Genomic DNA, 16,733 nt, shown 5'->3' on the forward strand with positions numbered 1-16,733 from the left:
AGTCTTAAAACAAACATGTTACATGGCTTGACAAGGAGGGTGCAGTGAACCTGTCAGGAGAACAGGAAGCTTAAAGTCAGGCCTGGGCAGAAAATTCCCATTATATAGGATTCATGAAAGCAATTTAGTGCCTGGAGACAGTAGCTGTGTGACATTGGGCAAGTTACTGCCTCAGTTTCCTCACTGGTGAAATAAAGCTAGCAATATACCTTCCTTATAAATATTTAAATGAGTTGACATATGTAATGCTCAAAGGACAGTAGCTGGACTCACTAACTGTTGGATAAATATTTGCTCTATTTCCGCTGCTGTTGTTATATGATATTAAAATGGAATTGCTAGATTTAGCAAATAAAAATACAGGAGACCCAGTTAAATTAGAACTTCAGATAAATAAATCCGTTTTTAGTGTAATATAACCCCAGAATTGAGTGGGATATACTTAAACTTAAAATTATTCATTGTTTGAGCCAAATCTAACTAAATGTCCTGTATTTTATCTGGCAATGCTACATTAGAACTACACTTGACGGTTTTCAAAGGCGTTTCTCCTACCTGATCTAGTTCCAGTGTCACACAGACTTTTGAAGTAGGACAAGCACAGATTACTTTGCCCCTTTCCATCTGAGAGGATGAGGTTGGCGCCAGGCCGGGTTGCTCTCCTGCATCGCACAGCCCAGAAAGAGAGCAGAGCTCAGAGCTGGAGGAATGTTAGTCTCTGGGCTGGTGCTCCTCCCCCTTCTCAGGCCCTGTCCTGGGGAGGCTTTTAATTTGAAAGGGAATAGGGAAAGCAGGACAGTCACACTAGTCACTGAGCGCTACAAAGTTAAAGAAAGTAGCAGAGACGGTGCACATGTGTTACTGTGAGCAGGCCCAGTTTGTACTGTGTTGAGCACACTTGGAGGACCTTAACCTGGAAACTAGTCTACACAATAAACAGTGTTAATCCACGTGTTCTTTTCTTTCCAAAGGGGATTTAAATAATGATTTGGTCCCTGTAAAAACAGTCTGTATTCTCTCATAGGCCAGGGGTTCCCTGCCTTTTTAAGTATAGGTGTCTTCTCCCACAATTTCTGAATTATTTTATAGGAAACGCTACCTTAAATTTAATTTGTATAAAAATATTTTAAGAATGCAGTCATGTGACCCAAAATATTTTTAAAAGTAGAAAAAGGCATGACAAAGATTCACTCCTTGACTATATTCTACTCAGTGTCCCCTGAACTTTTCAATGAGGCCTCAGTTTTTGGACTTCCATGTTCATCTCCGCTTTGTCCAGTTTCAGCAAGACTCCTGCTAAATTGGTTTAGCCACAATCCCCCATCTTCCATATCTGATCACCCTCCCTATCTGTCAGTCACCCTCCACCATCCCTCAGGTGATGTCTGGTTACCCTGCCTGCCTCCAGCTAGAATTCTGTTACAATGGTTTAACCAGCATTCCCCCTCACCCTTGATGTTTCCTCTTAGAATTTTCCACCCACTGACACCCCACCCTCACCCCGGATGCCGCTCTTCAGCTATACATTCCCACTTGCCCAAGCTTACAGAGTTGAGACCAATTTCTCCTCCATTGCAAGACCCCGGTGCAAGGGTCCCTATGACCATCTCCATGGCTCCCTTTAAATAAATCTATCTTGCTGTGTTATCACAAATGTTGTTGGATAGTTTTTTCTTTAACAGAATATTATTTTTTCTTTGGGGTAACCTTCAGGTGTGACTCTACCAGCCAGGCTCAAGTTATCAAACTCAATGAGATCATAGTCTCAGTGAAGAAGCAGTGGGCATCCTGGGGTGGCTACTTGCAGAGAATGTTGTGAGTGAGGGGTAGGGGCAACACTTTTTTACCCTTTTTACCCTTGGATAATTACAATTGCAGAGGAATTAGCTTCTGTCTAGCTTTCTGGTTGCTTCTGGTGCCAGCTTCACACTTATCAGCAGGCTTTGATCCGAAGGATTAGAGCAGCTTATTCTGGATTTGACAGTTATTGGAAGGGGGTAGAAAAACTTTTCCTCTATCTTCTTAGGTTGTGTCTGTGAATTAAATGGACAAAAGAGAAATTAACAGGAGGAAATGATTTATTTCATATGCATAAAGAGAACCAACAAAAGAAGTAGCTGCCTCTTGAAACAGCCAGAGTTAAATAAGGCTTACACATCTCCCTTAGTAGGGGTAAGGGATGAGGAAGAAAAGCCTCTGAGGGAAAAACAAATAGGTTTCTATAGTAAGACAAATGGGTTTTCAGGAGAATAGACGACAGATAAGAAGGTTTGTGCTAAGGTTATCACACATACCTGTCATACAGGTATGAGGGGGTCTTTCTGTTTTCTTAAGGACCATAAAGGGGATTTATGGTAACCTCATTTTCCAGAAGTTGCTGTTTTTAGTCAGGTAAGGGAAGCCCTGAAAAGACATCTTTTCTGCATCTGTTGAATCTCCAATGTCTTCAGCTTAAAATAACCCCTGGGCACCCTGGGGCTCTGAATGGGTCCCCACACTGCCAAACGTATTTCACGGTACCCTGTGTCTATTGTCCAAAACCTGAAAATATGTGTGTAAGTGATGGATGAGGCCAATGCCCTGGGGTCAGACAGCTGGACAGAGAATACCTGCGTCTCTATGTTCTAATAGGACTAGGATCTGAGCTCATCCCCGAAATGCAGTACAGACCACCTGCCCTCAACCTGCAGGGAGACCTACCTTGCCTCCCACCTCAGCCTGATGCTGCAGCCCCCTGTTCCCTCTCCCAGCACTGGTGCCCATACAGGAACCCCAGTGAGGCCCAGAGGCTACCAATGCCTTCTTCTCCCTCTTTCCCCATAGCTCCCAGTGACCAAGTCTTGGCCTTTTATTTTTGGAAGCTATTCCAAATTTGCCCCCTTCTCTCATCCCTACCACCACTACGTTAAGCCAAGATGTCTGAGTTTCTTGGGCTGGGCTATTTCAGTGTCCCCATCACTGGCCTGTGGGTATCCACTCTGGCCCTTTCCACTCCATTTTCTGCATTGCAGCCAGTCATCTTTTATATCTGAAGTTACTTTTGTCATTCTCTTGCCTAAAACTTTCTCATAGTTGCTGGTTACTTTTAGAATAAAGATTTAAATTCTTAATATGATTTACAGGCCTTACAAAGTTTAGTCCTGTTATGGACTGAATTGTCTCCCCAACTCCAATGGCTGTGTAGAAGCCCCTAATCCATACAAGCCTCTAACCTCAGAATGTGACTGTATTTGGAGACAGAGCCTTTAAAGAGGTAGTCAAGATCAAATGAGGTCCTTGGGGCGGCCCCTAATCCAGTATGCCTGATGTCCTTATAAATAGAAGTGTTCAGGACACAGAGATATACAGAGGAAAGATGATAGGAAGATACAAGAAGAAGACAGCTATCTAGAAGCTAAGGAAAGAAGCTTTAGAAGAAACCAGTGCTTGGGCTTCTGGCCTCCAGAACTGAGACAATAAATTTCGGTTGTTACCCAGTCTGCAGTACTCTGTTATGGCAGCCCTAGCCAAGTAATATGCCCCCTACTCTCCCCTCTAGCTCCACATCTCAACAAACCTCCCTTTGCTCAGTTTCTAGAACTCCCTCTAGAGCCTTGCCTTTTCCCCCCAATGGTTACCTCAAACCATTCCCCATCTTCTCCCCTTGCCAAACACGTACTGGCTTTCTGGCATCCTGGGCAGCAGGAAATGGCCGTATGATCAGCTTGGCCAATGAGCTGTAAGAGAAAATCGCAGGGCAGCTTCTGCAAAAGATATCCTGGGTAAGAGACAGGATCCCCTGGGCTCTCCCAGCTCCCCGCCTTTGAAAACCATCCTGACGTCTGGAGCTGGGTTGATAGGCGGATAAGCCTGAGAACAAGAAGCAACACACAGAAGATGGTGGAGCGGAGAACAGAATGAGCCGGGCCCCTTAACGATGGCGTGGAGCAGCAGGACTGGTGTTGGCAGCCACCGCTTCCACACTTCTTGTGGGAAAAAAATAACTCAATTTGGTTAAGCCACTAGCCATCAGATTATCTGTTTCTGGGAGCCAAAAACATTTCTAACCAATATAAGACTCAAGGCTTAGCACATGTTGCTTCCTGTTTCTGGACTGCTGCTCCTCCTCTCCTTAGATTTCAGCTCAAATGCCACTTTCCAGGGAGATGTTCTCTAGGCTCCTGACCAGGTCCAATGCCCTGTGACCCACTCTCACACTCCAGTTCCTTGTCCTTCATAATGTCTGTCATGATGACAACGTGACCTTTGTGTATGATTATTTGAATGTCTGTCTTCTCTCGTAAACCCTTGAGATCAGGAACCATATCTGTATTTGTTCATTGTTGCACCTCAAGAGGTGAAGCTAGAGGGGTGAGTAGGGACCTGTACTGAGTGTCTCTCACATTCAACATGCATAGAATGAATGAATGACAAGAAGGCCCAGCCCCGAAGCATGCATTCATTCCAACTAGAGTCTGGCATATCACTGCAATTCAGTAATTATGTGACAGTGAGTAAATGAATGAATCGATGGGGGATACAAAGATAAGAAGAAACAGCACCTGTCCCTGGGGAGCTTCCAACCTAAGAGGGGAAGGCGAGCCCAAAGCAGAGCATTTTATGGGGAATGCACAGTACAGAGGCATCTGCCAGGTGCTGTCAGAACTCAGAGAAGTAGCCTGTAAGCCTGACTGGATGGAAGTGGGGGCAGCAGGGAAGGCGCAATATGAGCTGAGTGTTAAGGGAGTTGAGTTCGCCCTGTGCCCTTGCCACAGATTTGCAGAAGCTCAGGCGTGGAGTGTAGGAGGGAAGCTGGAAGCAGCTCTGCCTTCACTGTTGGAACAGCAAGTCCTAGGCAGGAAGGGGCATGTTGCAGCCAGCTGGGGGTGGGGTGGGGTCAGGGAGGAGTTGGACTTGGTCCTGCAGACCGTGGGGAGCCCCTGGAAGGTTTGGGGCAGGACACTGGCGCAGTTGGTCAGATCGCACTCCAGCAGTGGAGGCAAGGTTGCGCGGGGTCCGGAAGCTGTCAGCTCTGCCATCGTTATCTATCTTTCTACCTGGGATGCTTCCAAGCCCACACAAGGTCTCTACACACAAGCTGTTCTCGAAAACAAATCAACCCTGTTAACTGAATCAAGTAAACAGGTCCTTACAATTCATCAGGGACGTTGGCATCTGTCCGGCCGTCTCTCTACCCCAAGCCAGATCACAATGCCGCGTGCTTTGAAATCCATGGACCACCCTGACCTCCAATGTTACACACCCTCATCCTCAGTGGCCTATTCCTTTTGCTTTATTTTTATCCCAGGTACCCTCTCTAGAGTTTACACCCAAGCCTTTTCAGCCCCCATAACTGCTCTGCCTCCATCCAGCGCTCTTCCTGCCTGTTCTCTGTGTTTCTTCTTTGGAACTCAATCTAGTAGGAGATTCAGGGACAACCATCTTGTGAGCCCAGGACCCCCCAAGAAGATGCAATTTGTCATAAAATCTTCTCTCTTGGTCACCAGACTCAGCTAAATTGATGAAAGACTGTAGGATTTAACTCGAAAGCTGGCTGATTCCGCTTGATTATAATCTGGTAGTGGGATTCTGGTTCCAGCACTACACTGGAAATGTTAAAATGTATGGGGTGGCCCAAACGTCCATCTACAGATGAGTAAATGAACAAAATGTAGTATATACATACAATGAATGAATATTACTTTGAAATAGAATGAAATTCTGACACATGCTCCACCATGGATGAACCTTGAGGACTTTATGCTCGGTGAAATACACCAGTCACAAAAGGACAAATGCTGCATAATTGCACTTACGTGAGGGGCCTAGACTAGTTAGATCTATAGAGACAGAAAGTAGAATAAAGGTTGTCAGTGGCCGGGGGGAGGCGAGAACGGGGAGTTCTTTAATGGGCGCAAGCTTTCAGTTGTGGATGGCGGAAAGTTCTGGAGTGGGAAGGTGGTGATGGTTGCACAACAAGGTAGATATATGGAACACTAAGGTGCTGTACACTTAGAAATCACTAACATGGTAAATTTTATATGTAACAACACAAGTAAAATTTTAAAAATGCATGGATTTAGGAGAGTTTGGAATAGATTAGGCTTACACGGTTGACTGCCTGTTCTGTGTGAAGCGCTGCGTGAGCCAGAGCTTCACCAGGAGCCTGCCCTGCTCATCAGGAAGGCAGACACCACCAGGAGAGGAGACCCAGCACCCGGTAGTTACCAAGTAAGGAGGCGGACGAGCTATAAATAGCTGGTAAGACTAATCGAGGAATGCTCTGACTTTAAGATCAGCCCAGCTGTTAGCGCCTGGAGACCTGGGCTATAGCTCCCTGTCTCCTCCCTCCTCACCCACCATCTGTCTTGCCACAGGCTCCAACGCCTCCCTCCCCTCACATCTGCTCAGTGGCCCCATCAGCTGGGGGCCCTGGGATCTGGCCCTGACCAGGCGCCTAGGCCACACTTCTGAGGGGTGGGAGGCCACAGGTGCTCCAGGAGTCGGCCAAGTCTGGGGTCAGAAGGGACCTCTTCTCCCATTTCCCACATGGGGACATACGAGGGCAGTAGGTGAGCCAGGAGCTCCCTTGAGGACAGGTAAGAATCTGGAGTGGTGGTTGGAATAAATCTCCTTCGCCTCCCTAGGTGAGGCCAGGATATGATCTGTCTGCCAGTGAGATGTCCATCTGCTGGGCTTGGCACATAACACGCCAGGCGGATGATGACTTTTTCCTTTTTGGCCATGTGCACACGTGGAGGTGTGCGTATCAGCCAACAGAAGAGTGTGTAAAACCACTCTAAACACACGTGCACCGTCTAAACTGAAGGGGATCAGTATATGCCACCGCCAAATATGCCATTTTCGTATAAGGATTATTTTGAGCTGAAGACAATGAGACTCAACAGATGCAAGACGAGTTCTCTGCCCTCCCACCGCTTATCCACCCAAAAGCAGGGCCCCGGTTTCCTTGTGCGGGCACCCCCTCTCCCACACCAGACAGGGAGGAGCACCTCACATCCCAGGAGCTGGACAGTCAGCCTTGAGAGCAGGCAGCTTAACCAAGTCTGCTGACAGAACCCTTATCTTTGCTTCCCCAGACATTTCCCAGTTGCTTTTCCACACTTTATGGTCCCCTGAGCCCAGATCTCCTCCTCAGTATTTACTATATTCAAATTTATCAGTCATTTACTTTGTAGTTTGCCCTCTTTGTGTCTTGTCGAAGAACTTCCCCACCTTGAGGTCAGAGTCTCCCATATGGTCTTCTAAAAGTGATGGTTTTAGCTTTTTACATTTTGATTTGTTTTTACAAGCACTTAAATAGTGCTTACCATTTTTAATATCTAAAAATATTAACTAATGTGAATCTTATAAAAACTCTATTTATTCTTTCAATTTTATAGAGGAGAAAACTTTCCTCGGAGGCAGAGAAGGCAGTAACTTGCTCCGAGTCCCCCACTAGTGAGGGCAGCCAGACTTCAAACCCAGAACCTATGCTCTAACAGTTGACATATTTTGTTGGTGACCTGGAATTAATTTGTGTGCATGGTCTGAGGTGGGGGGGCCAATTTTCTTCTTTTTCCAGATGGAAAACCACTTTTCCCAGCACCACGTGGTGGTACTGTGAAGCTACTTTGAAGAAGCTTCAGAACAGATCACTGTTTTTCAGCATTAAAGAAAAAAAAGACCAAGTACAGGCGCCCCCCTCAGGCACCTGTCCTCCTGACCCTGGGCTCTGCAGGCCTTGGAGGGCTGTGGGCACCTCTCTCCCCCATCTTGGGCCCCGGTCTTTCCTTCCCAACATGGTGCACAAACATTCGAAATGGCCTCATTTAGCCACCTGAAGGGGAAAAGTGGACACACACCCCCGCCCCCCCACCCTGGCTTTCTCATTTCTCTTTTTGGAAGAATGAAGCTGATGTCCGTCCTGGTCTCTTTTGCAGAGGACAAAGTGTCATTGTGTGACACTGTGACACTGGCGACAAGCCCCCAGTGTGGGGATGGTAGGGGGCCTGGGGCACGGGGCGGCGGGCAGCCTGCCAAGGAGGGAGGGCTGGCCTGCCCAGCCTTTGAGCTGTTGCGGGCTTCCTGGGCTGGAAGCAATGCCAAGGTCCGGCGACGTGTCGGAAGTGCGGGTGGGGTGGTTGACGCGCCTCTGGGAAGAGGATCGGTCCGGGCGGTGCTGTTGTGAGTTGTGTGTACAGAGCACGCACTCCGCACCCCCACCGCCCAAGGTCCTGCGGGCAGTGCGCTCAGCTTTTGCAGGGCAAACGGGCTTCTCCAACGGGCCGTCTTCCATAGTCACAAGGAACTGTGCCCCCACGTCTGGGGTAGTTGTTAGCCCCAGGAGTTGCTGTGACAATGGCCCCAACCCCCAGCCTCTGGGCTGAACATCGACTCGGGGGCTCTCCTGCTGAGGGTGTGGGGGCTGCTTCCACTTTCTGCAGCTCATGAGGCCCCATGACCTCAGGCAGCTGTGGGCTCAGCCTGTTCCCCCACCCCAAGCTCTATTTCCCCTTGGCCCCCCGTGGCTGGTCTTGTCTTTTATTTTAAATTGAAATATAATTCACATATCATAAAGTTCACCCTTTTGAGGGAGGGCAGGGACATGGGACAAACATCATGATTAATTTTCCTAAAAATGTTGCCATATAAATAGTATACTAAGAAGCGGAGGGACTCCATGTTAAGGCTAAGATTCCATTTTAAAAACCAGAGAGTTAGGAAGTAAGATTCCTAACATATTTTATGGTAATTAGCCAATGACCGACCCTGTCGTAAGGCAGGTAAGGCAGGGCAAGTAGTCATGAATGAAATGTTCCGCAGGGCTTGAGGGTAATCACTATCTTGGAGAAGAATGGGATCAAGAAACTCCTTGTGTTTAGTTTATCTTACAGAATATCTAGAGGACAGACTGTGGGTGGTGACATAATGTCTCTCACCAGAGACAGACATCGTAAGACCACATGTCAAGCCTATGCTCATAGCTCCTCCCCACCCCTGCCCTTTGCCCCATTCCCGAAAGCCAGAATCCTAAGCCCTCAAGCACACCTCCATGCGGAGGCTGCCTACACTCCCCCTTCTCCAAGTGTGTACTCTTTGCCTCAAATAAAACCTCTCTGCTCAACTTAATTGCATTTTGTCTCTGTTGCTCTTCCAGTGTTGTGTCCTTGTTGCTTTGCTATTTAATTTTATTTTCTAGACTTAAGCACAAGTCGTCTCCCTCTCTCTGTTCTACTTCAGACGAGTGGGGAAGGGCTACTAAGATCTCTGATCTGGGCTTGCAAGTTCCCATCTCCTGGGTGACTAGGACAGGACTGCAGCCGTGAGACCATGCTCTTTTGCAGCCTGCCCGAAAACCTCCTTTCTTTGCTTTGGGAGGTTCTCAGAACATAATCTCCCTCCCTCCAGTGCTCTGTGGCTCCCCCAAATCCTGGGGTGGTGGGGGCTTAGTACCCACACCATGCAGATTCAAGCGGACACTGGATGCCAGGTGACCCGGGCTGTAGGAGTTGGCGAGGATTTGCCCAACGCCGAGAAGTTCAAAGGGCTTCCCTTTCCTCCTTGTGTTCTTCCTTGCTCTCTGCTGCCAGCACACCTGCTGACATTTTGCTTCTACTCTTGCTTTCATGAATTCCTTCCTTACCTACATTAGCCTGACCTGCTTGAGAATTCTTTCTCAATCAGAGTCAAGAACCCTCCCCCGTCGAGGCTGAGGTTTCACCCAATGCGCAGGGAGAGACTTCCCCAGACGCAGCTGCCTGACAACACTTTTAGAAGAAGTGTACAATTTGGGGGCTTTTAGTATGGCTACAGGACTGTGCAACCACCACCACTAATTCCAGAACATTCTCATCTCTTTTTAACTGCTGTGGGAGGCACCATGGATGACACCTGGAATGAAGGAGCTGTGGGTTTGGGAACCTTGGTATCTTTTCTGCATGCAGTGTAAAGTGAAGAGGTTTCAGAGTTCCCTTGGGCTCCCCAGTGTGTGTTTGGGGGTATGTGGTGTTGCCTCAGATGATGGAGGGTTTGGGTGGGAAGGACCTGCATGGGTAGGCGGGTACTCTCAGGGAGCAGGGTGGCAGATCAAGGGACAAGATGCAGGACAGCGCCCCCAGCGACACCTCCCTGAGCCACCAGCCTCAGCTCTGCAATCCACACTTGAGATTACAGCTCCGGGGTCAGCAGCTGAAACAGAAAGTCCTTGGAGGGGTGACTCCTTAAACTGCTATCTCCCCTGGCCCTTTCCTCTGAGGTAGCTTATCTCAGATGCCCTGAGGGAAGGGAAGACTGAGTTCTGGGGCGAGAGGGGAAAGGCTACATTTGTCCTTCTTAAGTCTTGGAGGAAGGCACTAAAGAATTCCTTTACAATCGGGAACCAGTCCTGGAATACCAAGAAAACAAAGTTGTGAGAGGAATATATATAACCTTAGTATGTGCATTTAGTAGGAAGTCCTTGTAGGATCAGGATCTGTGGAATGGGAGGAAACAATTGCATAGAGGAAGTTGGCATTTGTCTGTAGAAAGATTAAAATAATTGTAGTAGAATGAAAATGCACTGCAACATTATCACTGTGTGTGTGTATGTCTGGTAACAGGTACCTAACATAAAATGTATCATTTTAATTTATACAGTTGTAGTTTTTAGCTATACACTTTAGTAGCATTAAGTGCATTCAACTACCACCAGGTTCTGTTTTTTATTTTTAAAGAGCAATATTTTGACTGTAGCATTTCAAAAGTGAAGCATGATGTAGGTCCCACTAGGTGTAGCCAGGCCCTTACCTCACTTGCTCCCCCAGCTCCACACGTGGAGCAGCTCTGGCTTCACTCTTTGCCTCCGCAGCCCCATCTCCCGAAGAGCAGAGGCTTAACTAGCCTCCAGGGGCCATCTGCGCGGCCAGAGGCAGGTGCGGGAGCTCTGCTCTGCCCAGGGAGATGTCTGCCCGCCAGGCCCCGCCACTCGCTGGACGCCTGGACTCCTGGCCTGCTGCCTCCCGGCTTGTCAGGTCCTGCTGCTTCCTGGAGCCCTGCTCGATGAGCCCTTTCACACCTGTCTGGGCCCTGGTGAGAGAGAGAAGGGTGGGTCCCATGAATCTGGAGTTCTGTGCCAGAAAAGCAGCTCGGTGCACATTCTGCCCACGGCGGCAGGGAGATCTGGATGCAGGACTTAACCGTGTGCTCTCAGGATTAGGGCTGGGGTGGGGTGGGGTGATGGGCGTAGGCAGAGAAGAGGAAGGGGCAGCTCAGCAACTCAGGGTTGATCAAAGGTGAGACTGCTCTTTGGCCTGCTGCTGGGGAAGTTGGCACCAGGCCTCTGTTAATTGTAACCAAAAAGAAGTTAGAGGTTGGCAGCTGAACCCGACCCAAGAGCTGGGTGAGAGTAAGGTGTGGTCACTGGACAAGCCGGGGAGTGAAGTTAACTGGCCTTGACAGGTGCCAGTGGTTAAATGGCCCCTCTCGCCTGCCTTTTGCTTTTCTTAGTAATCTTTGCTTAGGCCTGAATGCCCCTTCCTCCTCGGCCTGTTTCAGAGGTCCAGCCCCCGACTTCTCAGCTCACGTCAACCCCCCCATGGAGTCTGAGCCTCCAGCTCCTGCCCACGTTGCCCTCCTCTCAGCTCACAGCGATCTTTTCTCAGGATGTTTTTGGGCTGAACACGTACTGCCTTCGGTTTGCTTTAGAGCCTATGCAAGGTAACGAGTAATGGGACCCTCAAAAATAACCAATAAATTCATGAGGTTTGATCTACTCAAAGGGCCCCTCTGTAGCCCCTTATAAGCTTACACCCATTTCTTTTTTATTTTTATTTTTTATTAAGGTATCATTGATATACAATCTTATGAAGATTTCACATGAGCAACATTGTGGTTACTACATTCCCCCCATTATCAAGTCCCCCCCACATACCCCATTAGTCACTGTCCATCAGTGTAATAAGATGCTATAGAGTCACTGCTTGTCTTCTCGGTGCTATACTGCCTTCCCTGTGTCCCACCAACACATTATGAAGCTTACACCCATTTCATCCATGTTTCTATTTTTCAGCGCATTTTAGAAGCTCCTAAGTAATGCTGAACTCAAGACATGCAGGCAAAAGCCTTATTTCCAAAACTTGGCCTTAAGATTACTCTCTGTCAGCGTAATTTAAGGGAGAATTTGCATATAAGGGAGATGAGTCACGTGAAGAAGTGTCACCTAAGACAGAGTCCTGTACATGTTAGATGTTTGAGGAAATCTCAGCCAATCAAGGGTTCTAGGGCCTTAATCCCAGACAGGTCAAGGTGGACCCCAGGAATCTGCCTTTCAGCTAGCATACCAGGTGAATGCGATAGAGGTGGTGCCAATCACCCTTAGGAAACATGGGGTCCCTCTGGGAAGTATGGCTGGAAGGTGCTGAGTATAGCTAAGAAAGCTGGAATCTGTTGAAGAAAGAAAGGGAACAGAGGAAGGGGGGTGCTCTTGTACATTGTGGGTATGAATGTAAAATGGTGCAGCCACCATGGAGAACAGTTTGATGGTCTCTCAAAAATGTAAATGTAGAAATTTCTGTATGACCTAGTGATTTCACTCCTAGGTATATATACCCCAAGAAACTGGAAACAGGTGCTCAAATAAATACATGCACACACGTTTGCAGCACCACTGTTCACAATAGCCAAAAGGTTTACAACCGAAGTCCTACCGATGGACGAATGGATACACAGGATGTGTCCATTCTATCCATGTGATGAATATTATTCAGTCATGAAAGGCAACGAAGTACTGATACATGCTACAATGTGGATGAACTTTGAAAACATTATGTGCTAAGTGAAAGAAGACACAAAAGGTGGCATATTGTGATTCCATTTATATGAAATGTCCAAAGTGGGTAACTCCATAGAGATGGCAGGCAGACTGGTGATTGCCAGGGGGTGGGTGGCTGCATAGTGGGGGATGAAAATGTCTGCTGGCTGCGTGACACTGTCAGTGGACTAAAGGCCACTGAGTTGTTCACTTTAAAATGATTAATTTTATGCTGTGAATTTCACCCCAATATAATAAAGAAAGGGGAAAGACGGGGTATGGGGAAATGGCAAGATTTAAATTGTTGGCAGGATTATCCAGCACTGTCTGGGGGACACAGACCTTCTACGAGACCGGGAAAATCTCTCCCCTGGGGAGATGTCCCTCTGCTCTCCAACGCCCTCTGCTCTGACTTCCTACACAGCGAGCAACTTGATCATTGTCAAGACAGGTGGACCCTCTGGATAAAAGACCTCTTTGGCTTTGTGCATATGCATCCATCTCTAATGAGTACCATTCTTAGTGCTCTCGTAGGAATTGTTTCTTTGGTAGCAAACACTTAGAAAAAGCCTACTCTGTGCCACTCACTGGTTTTAAGTTCTGGGGATTCAGCAGTGAACGTGAAGTTCACACTCCCGACCCTGATAAGGCTTATATTTTAATCTCATCATAACACATGTGATGAAATCAACCTTGTGATTGGTGGAAAGGAATGCTCCAAAAATGGCAGATCTTATCATTACTCTTATCTGAGTGATTAGAGGTTTTGTGATAATTTCTAAGAATTCATTTTTCCTCCTCCCAGCAGTGGTAATGGTTGCTCTGTCTCAGACTCGCTGTCTGTGGCCTCTCACCAAGTCGTGTCAGCTGTACCTGCCTCCACTCGCCTTCTCCCTTGCCCACCAGCGGTTCCAACATTCCATAATAATAAAACCCACCCAACAGTTTTGCTCCAACTTTTTTTCATGACCATGTGATTCATCGTGAACTGAAACACAATAATGGAAAGCTTTTAAACACATATTCTTCATGGAAAATATATGCTTTTTGTTGGAATTAGAGGACTTGGTTCTGGGACTGACAGTTGCTGTGATGAGGGAAGACACAAAGGCTGAGTGGCAGCAATCTGGCCCAGCACTCTCACGTTGTATAGGTGAGCTATAAACATAAACAAAATATGCACATAAACAGCATTCTCCATCCAGAGTCTACCCTAGACCATGAGCAGGAATCACAGCTTGACATTTTTTCTCTTGCCTGTGACCTTCTCCACTTTGCAAGTTGTAGGCAACTTGTTAGCTGATTTGGTGCAAAGGTAAGCAGAGGAGGATGGGAGGGATGTTGGGGAGGTGGGCAGGAGGGCCTTCAGGGTTCAGTGATGTTCTGCTTCTTGACCTGGGGGCTGGTTACACGGACATGTTCACTAGTGAAAGCTTGTCAGGCTGCACACACATGATCTGAGCATATTTCTGCATGTATGTTGCACTTCAAGCAAAGAGGAAAATGAAAATAGGGCAAATATGCTAAGGTATTTGTACAAAGGTATTATTCTTAATGCTCTTTATGATATTAAAAATTGGAAATACCCTGCACACATAAGAGGAGTGATAAAATAATTTTTAGTGTATCTATAAAAGAGAGTATTATGCAATCATTAGAAATATTGGCAAAGATGTATATTTATTCACTTGGCGGTATTAACAATATAGTATGAAATAAGTTAGAAAATAAAGTATATTTTAAAAAATATCAAAAGTGATCATCTCTAGGTAGAATATTGGTATGAATAAAGTTAACTAATCTGAGGAGCTTTTTAGGTACAAATTCCTGAGGCCCCCCTCTCAAGAGATTCCCATTTAGTCTTCTCCCCAACCCACCACAACCACCTACCCATGTTAATTTTTATGAATGGACTAGTTGCTACCACTCCAGGGGGACCTGGACCCCTTTGAAAATCCGATATAAACTATGAAGCCTCTCTCCTAAAAAACAAACGGACACACCACACAGATACATTTTCCATGAGTCCAGTTAAAGACTCCTATTACAAGAGGTCAACCTTCTCATTTTCCTTTTGTTCTTTTTTTTCCTCAGAAGATCCCTTGCTGACCCCTAAAGGTGAGAACCTCTGCCAGGCTGCCCAGGCCCTGGGCCACTGCCACAGCTGGGGCACATCCCTTTTGCATGTTCTTGCCGGTGCCATCCAGCGGGCACCCGCTAGTGAGGCGTGCGGGCAGCGGGGTGGCCTGCTTTGAGAACTGAGTCCCATCGTTCGTTTCCGCCCCCCTGCTGCGCCCCTCCCCCACGCCTCCCTGTGTGACCCCATGAGGCTGACCCCAGAGTTTTGCTGCTCCCTCTTACCAGTGTCAACAACAAAAGTCCCTCTGTTTATCCTGCACAGGTACCATTTCATTTATGCTGATCTGGGCCCCTACAACGAGAGGAGAATATTTCACATAGTCTAAATGGGAACAGGGTCCAGTCTGTGGCTTTAGTGTCTTAAGGTGGGGTCTAGGCAGTATCATGAACTTTAGGATCCCACGAACATTTTATTAACAGATCTTATTAGGAGGTTTCCTCTTTTTGTGCATTCCTCTAAAAGTCTTGGACTGCTCTGTCGGTGGACAGACCTGTGGCCTCTAAGAGACAAAGGCAGTGCAGCCGGGTGGGTCATTTGGGATGAGAGGACCTGGTGGCAAGACCACAACGGCCTCATCCACCAGGTGGCATCACTGCCAGCCTGGAAGCGCAGCTCGTTGCAGGAGGCCGCACCCGTCTCCTGCTCCCCTTCTCCCTTCCCGCCCTATCTGACCCCATGCCGTGTTTGGGCCAGTCTGTGCCCCCAACCCCCGCAAAAGGCCTCGGCCCTGACACCTGTGGGCACGGCGCCCCTCTCCTAACAGTCTCAGCTGTGCCCAGTTCGCCCAGGGCAGCCCTTGTTTCTAAGTCTGGTCAAAGCCCCTTCCAGTCTCCCCCTCCTCTGGGCTGCAGCGCTGAGCTGCCAGCAGGGTGAGCCGGGGAAGATGACACAGGGCAGGAGGTTTCTTAGCCCTGGCAGAATAAAAAGAAAACACAAACACTTTTCTTTTTTTTTAATATCTAAGATTAAAAATACAAAAATATCACCAAACCAACGACCGGAGCCATCCATCTGAATGTCGGCGACATGCCTGGTCTCAGGTCCCCTTCCCAGTGCTGTTCTCAAGAAGGGGAGCCTTCCCAGCAGCTCTGGGGCTCTGGGGCCTGCGGAGGGCCTGGCGGTGGCTGGAAACCCCCCACACCCACATGCCGGCACCCAGGACAGCTAAGGACTCGGCGCTTCAGAAAGGCTACCAGGACTGTTTTAAAAACATATGGTTGCACTAGGAGGAGGTTTCCCCTTGAGGTTGAGCTGAGGGTTACTTCTTGTGGAGAAACTTCATTTTATTGCCTAGAAAAAGAAAACAAGAGCATTTCACCAGGCAAAGAGGGCCGAGTTAAATCCTGCTCTTTTTATCCCAGATGCAGTGTGGGCACCATGGCCTCTCACGCCCCCTCCAGGACCTCATCCATGCCTGGGAGGAGCTAGGAGAGGTTGCCCCTGCATGCCTCAGGCACCTCCCCATTGAAAAGCCATCTTCCTCAGACTTGGGGGGTTTTGAAAGGAAGAGTCAGAGCTGTAGAGGGTCTGCTTCTGCGGTGGTGGTACAGGAAGCACTGAATGTAACACATCCCTGGGGAACCGAGTGGGGAGAAAGTTCCCAGCAGTGTGGGTGGCTAGGGGTCCAGCCCTACGGGAGGCACAACAACAGGCCTACGCAGCTCTTCCCCCGGGGACCTGTCCCCTCACCCCCTCTTTTCGCCTTCTTCTTCATCCTCTCCCTTCCAGTAAGGGTCTTTCTACTCATTACACCGCAGTCCTCATGATCCTTACATCCCACTTTCAGGGCCATTTGGAGGTTGGTCCAGGTCTTTCCTACCAGAC

At 48.0% G+C, this 16,733-nt stretch overlaps 1 protein-coding gene across 3 annotated transcripts in view; it reads right to left on the reverse strand.

Moving 5' to 3' along the window:
- Window positions 1-15,846: 15,846 nt before the first annotated feature.
- Window positions 15,847-16,733, reverse strand: part of DENND2A (DENN domain containing 2A) — an 87,834-nt gene continuing 86,947 nt past the window's right edge. For all 3 annotated transcript variants that reach the window (XM_057504831.1, XM_036926095.2, XM_036926092.2), the window contains one exon: window positions 15,847-16,199. In XM_057504831.1, coding sequence (XP_057360814.1) covers window positions 16,168-16,199 — 32 coding nt within the window. In that variant the 3' untranslated portion in view covers window positions 15,847-16,167. The remainder of the gene's footprint in view (window positions 16,200-16,733) is intronic.

This window comes from Manis pentadactyla, chromosome 7 (genome assembly GCF_030020395.1).
Source record: "Manis pentadactyla isolate mManPen7 chromosome 7, mManPen7.hap1, whole genome shotgun sequence".
Classification (NCBI taxonomy): Eukaryota; Metazoa; Chordata; class Mammalia; order Pholidota; family Manidae; genus Manis; species Manis pentadactyla.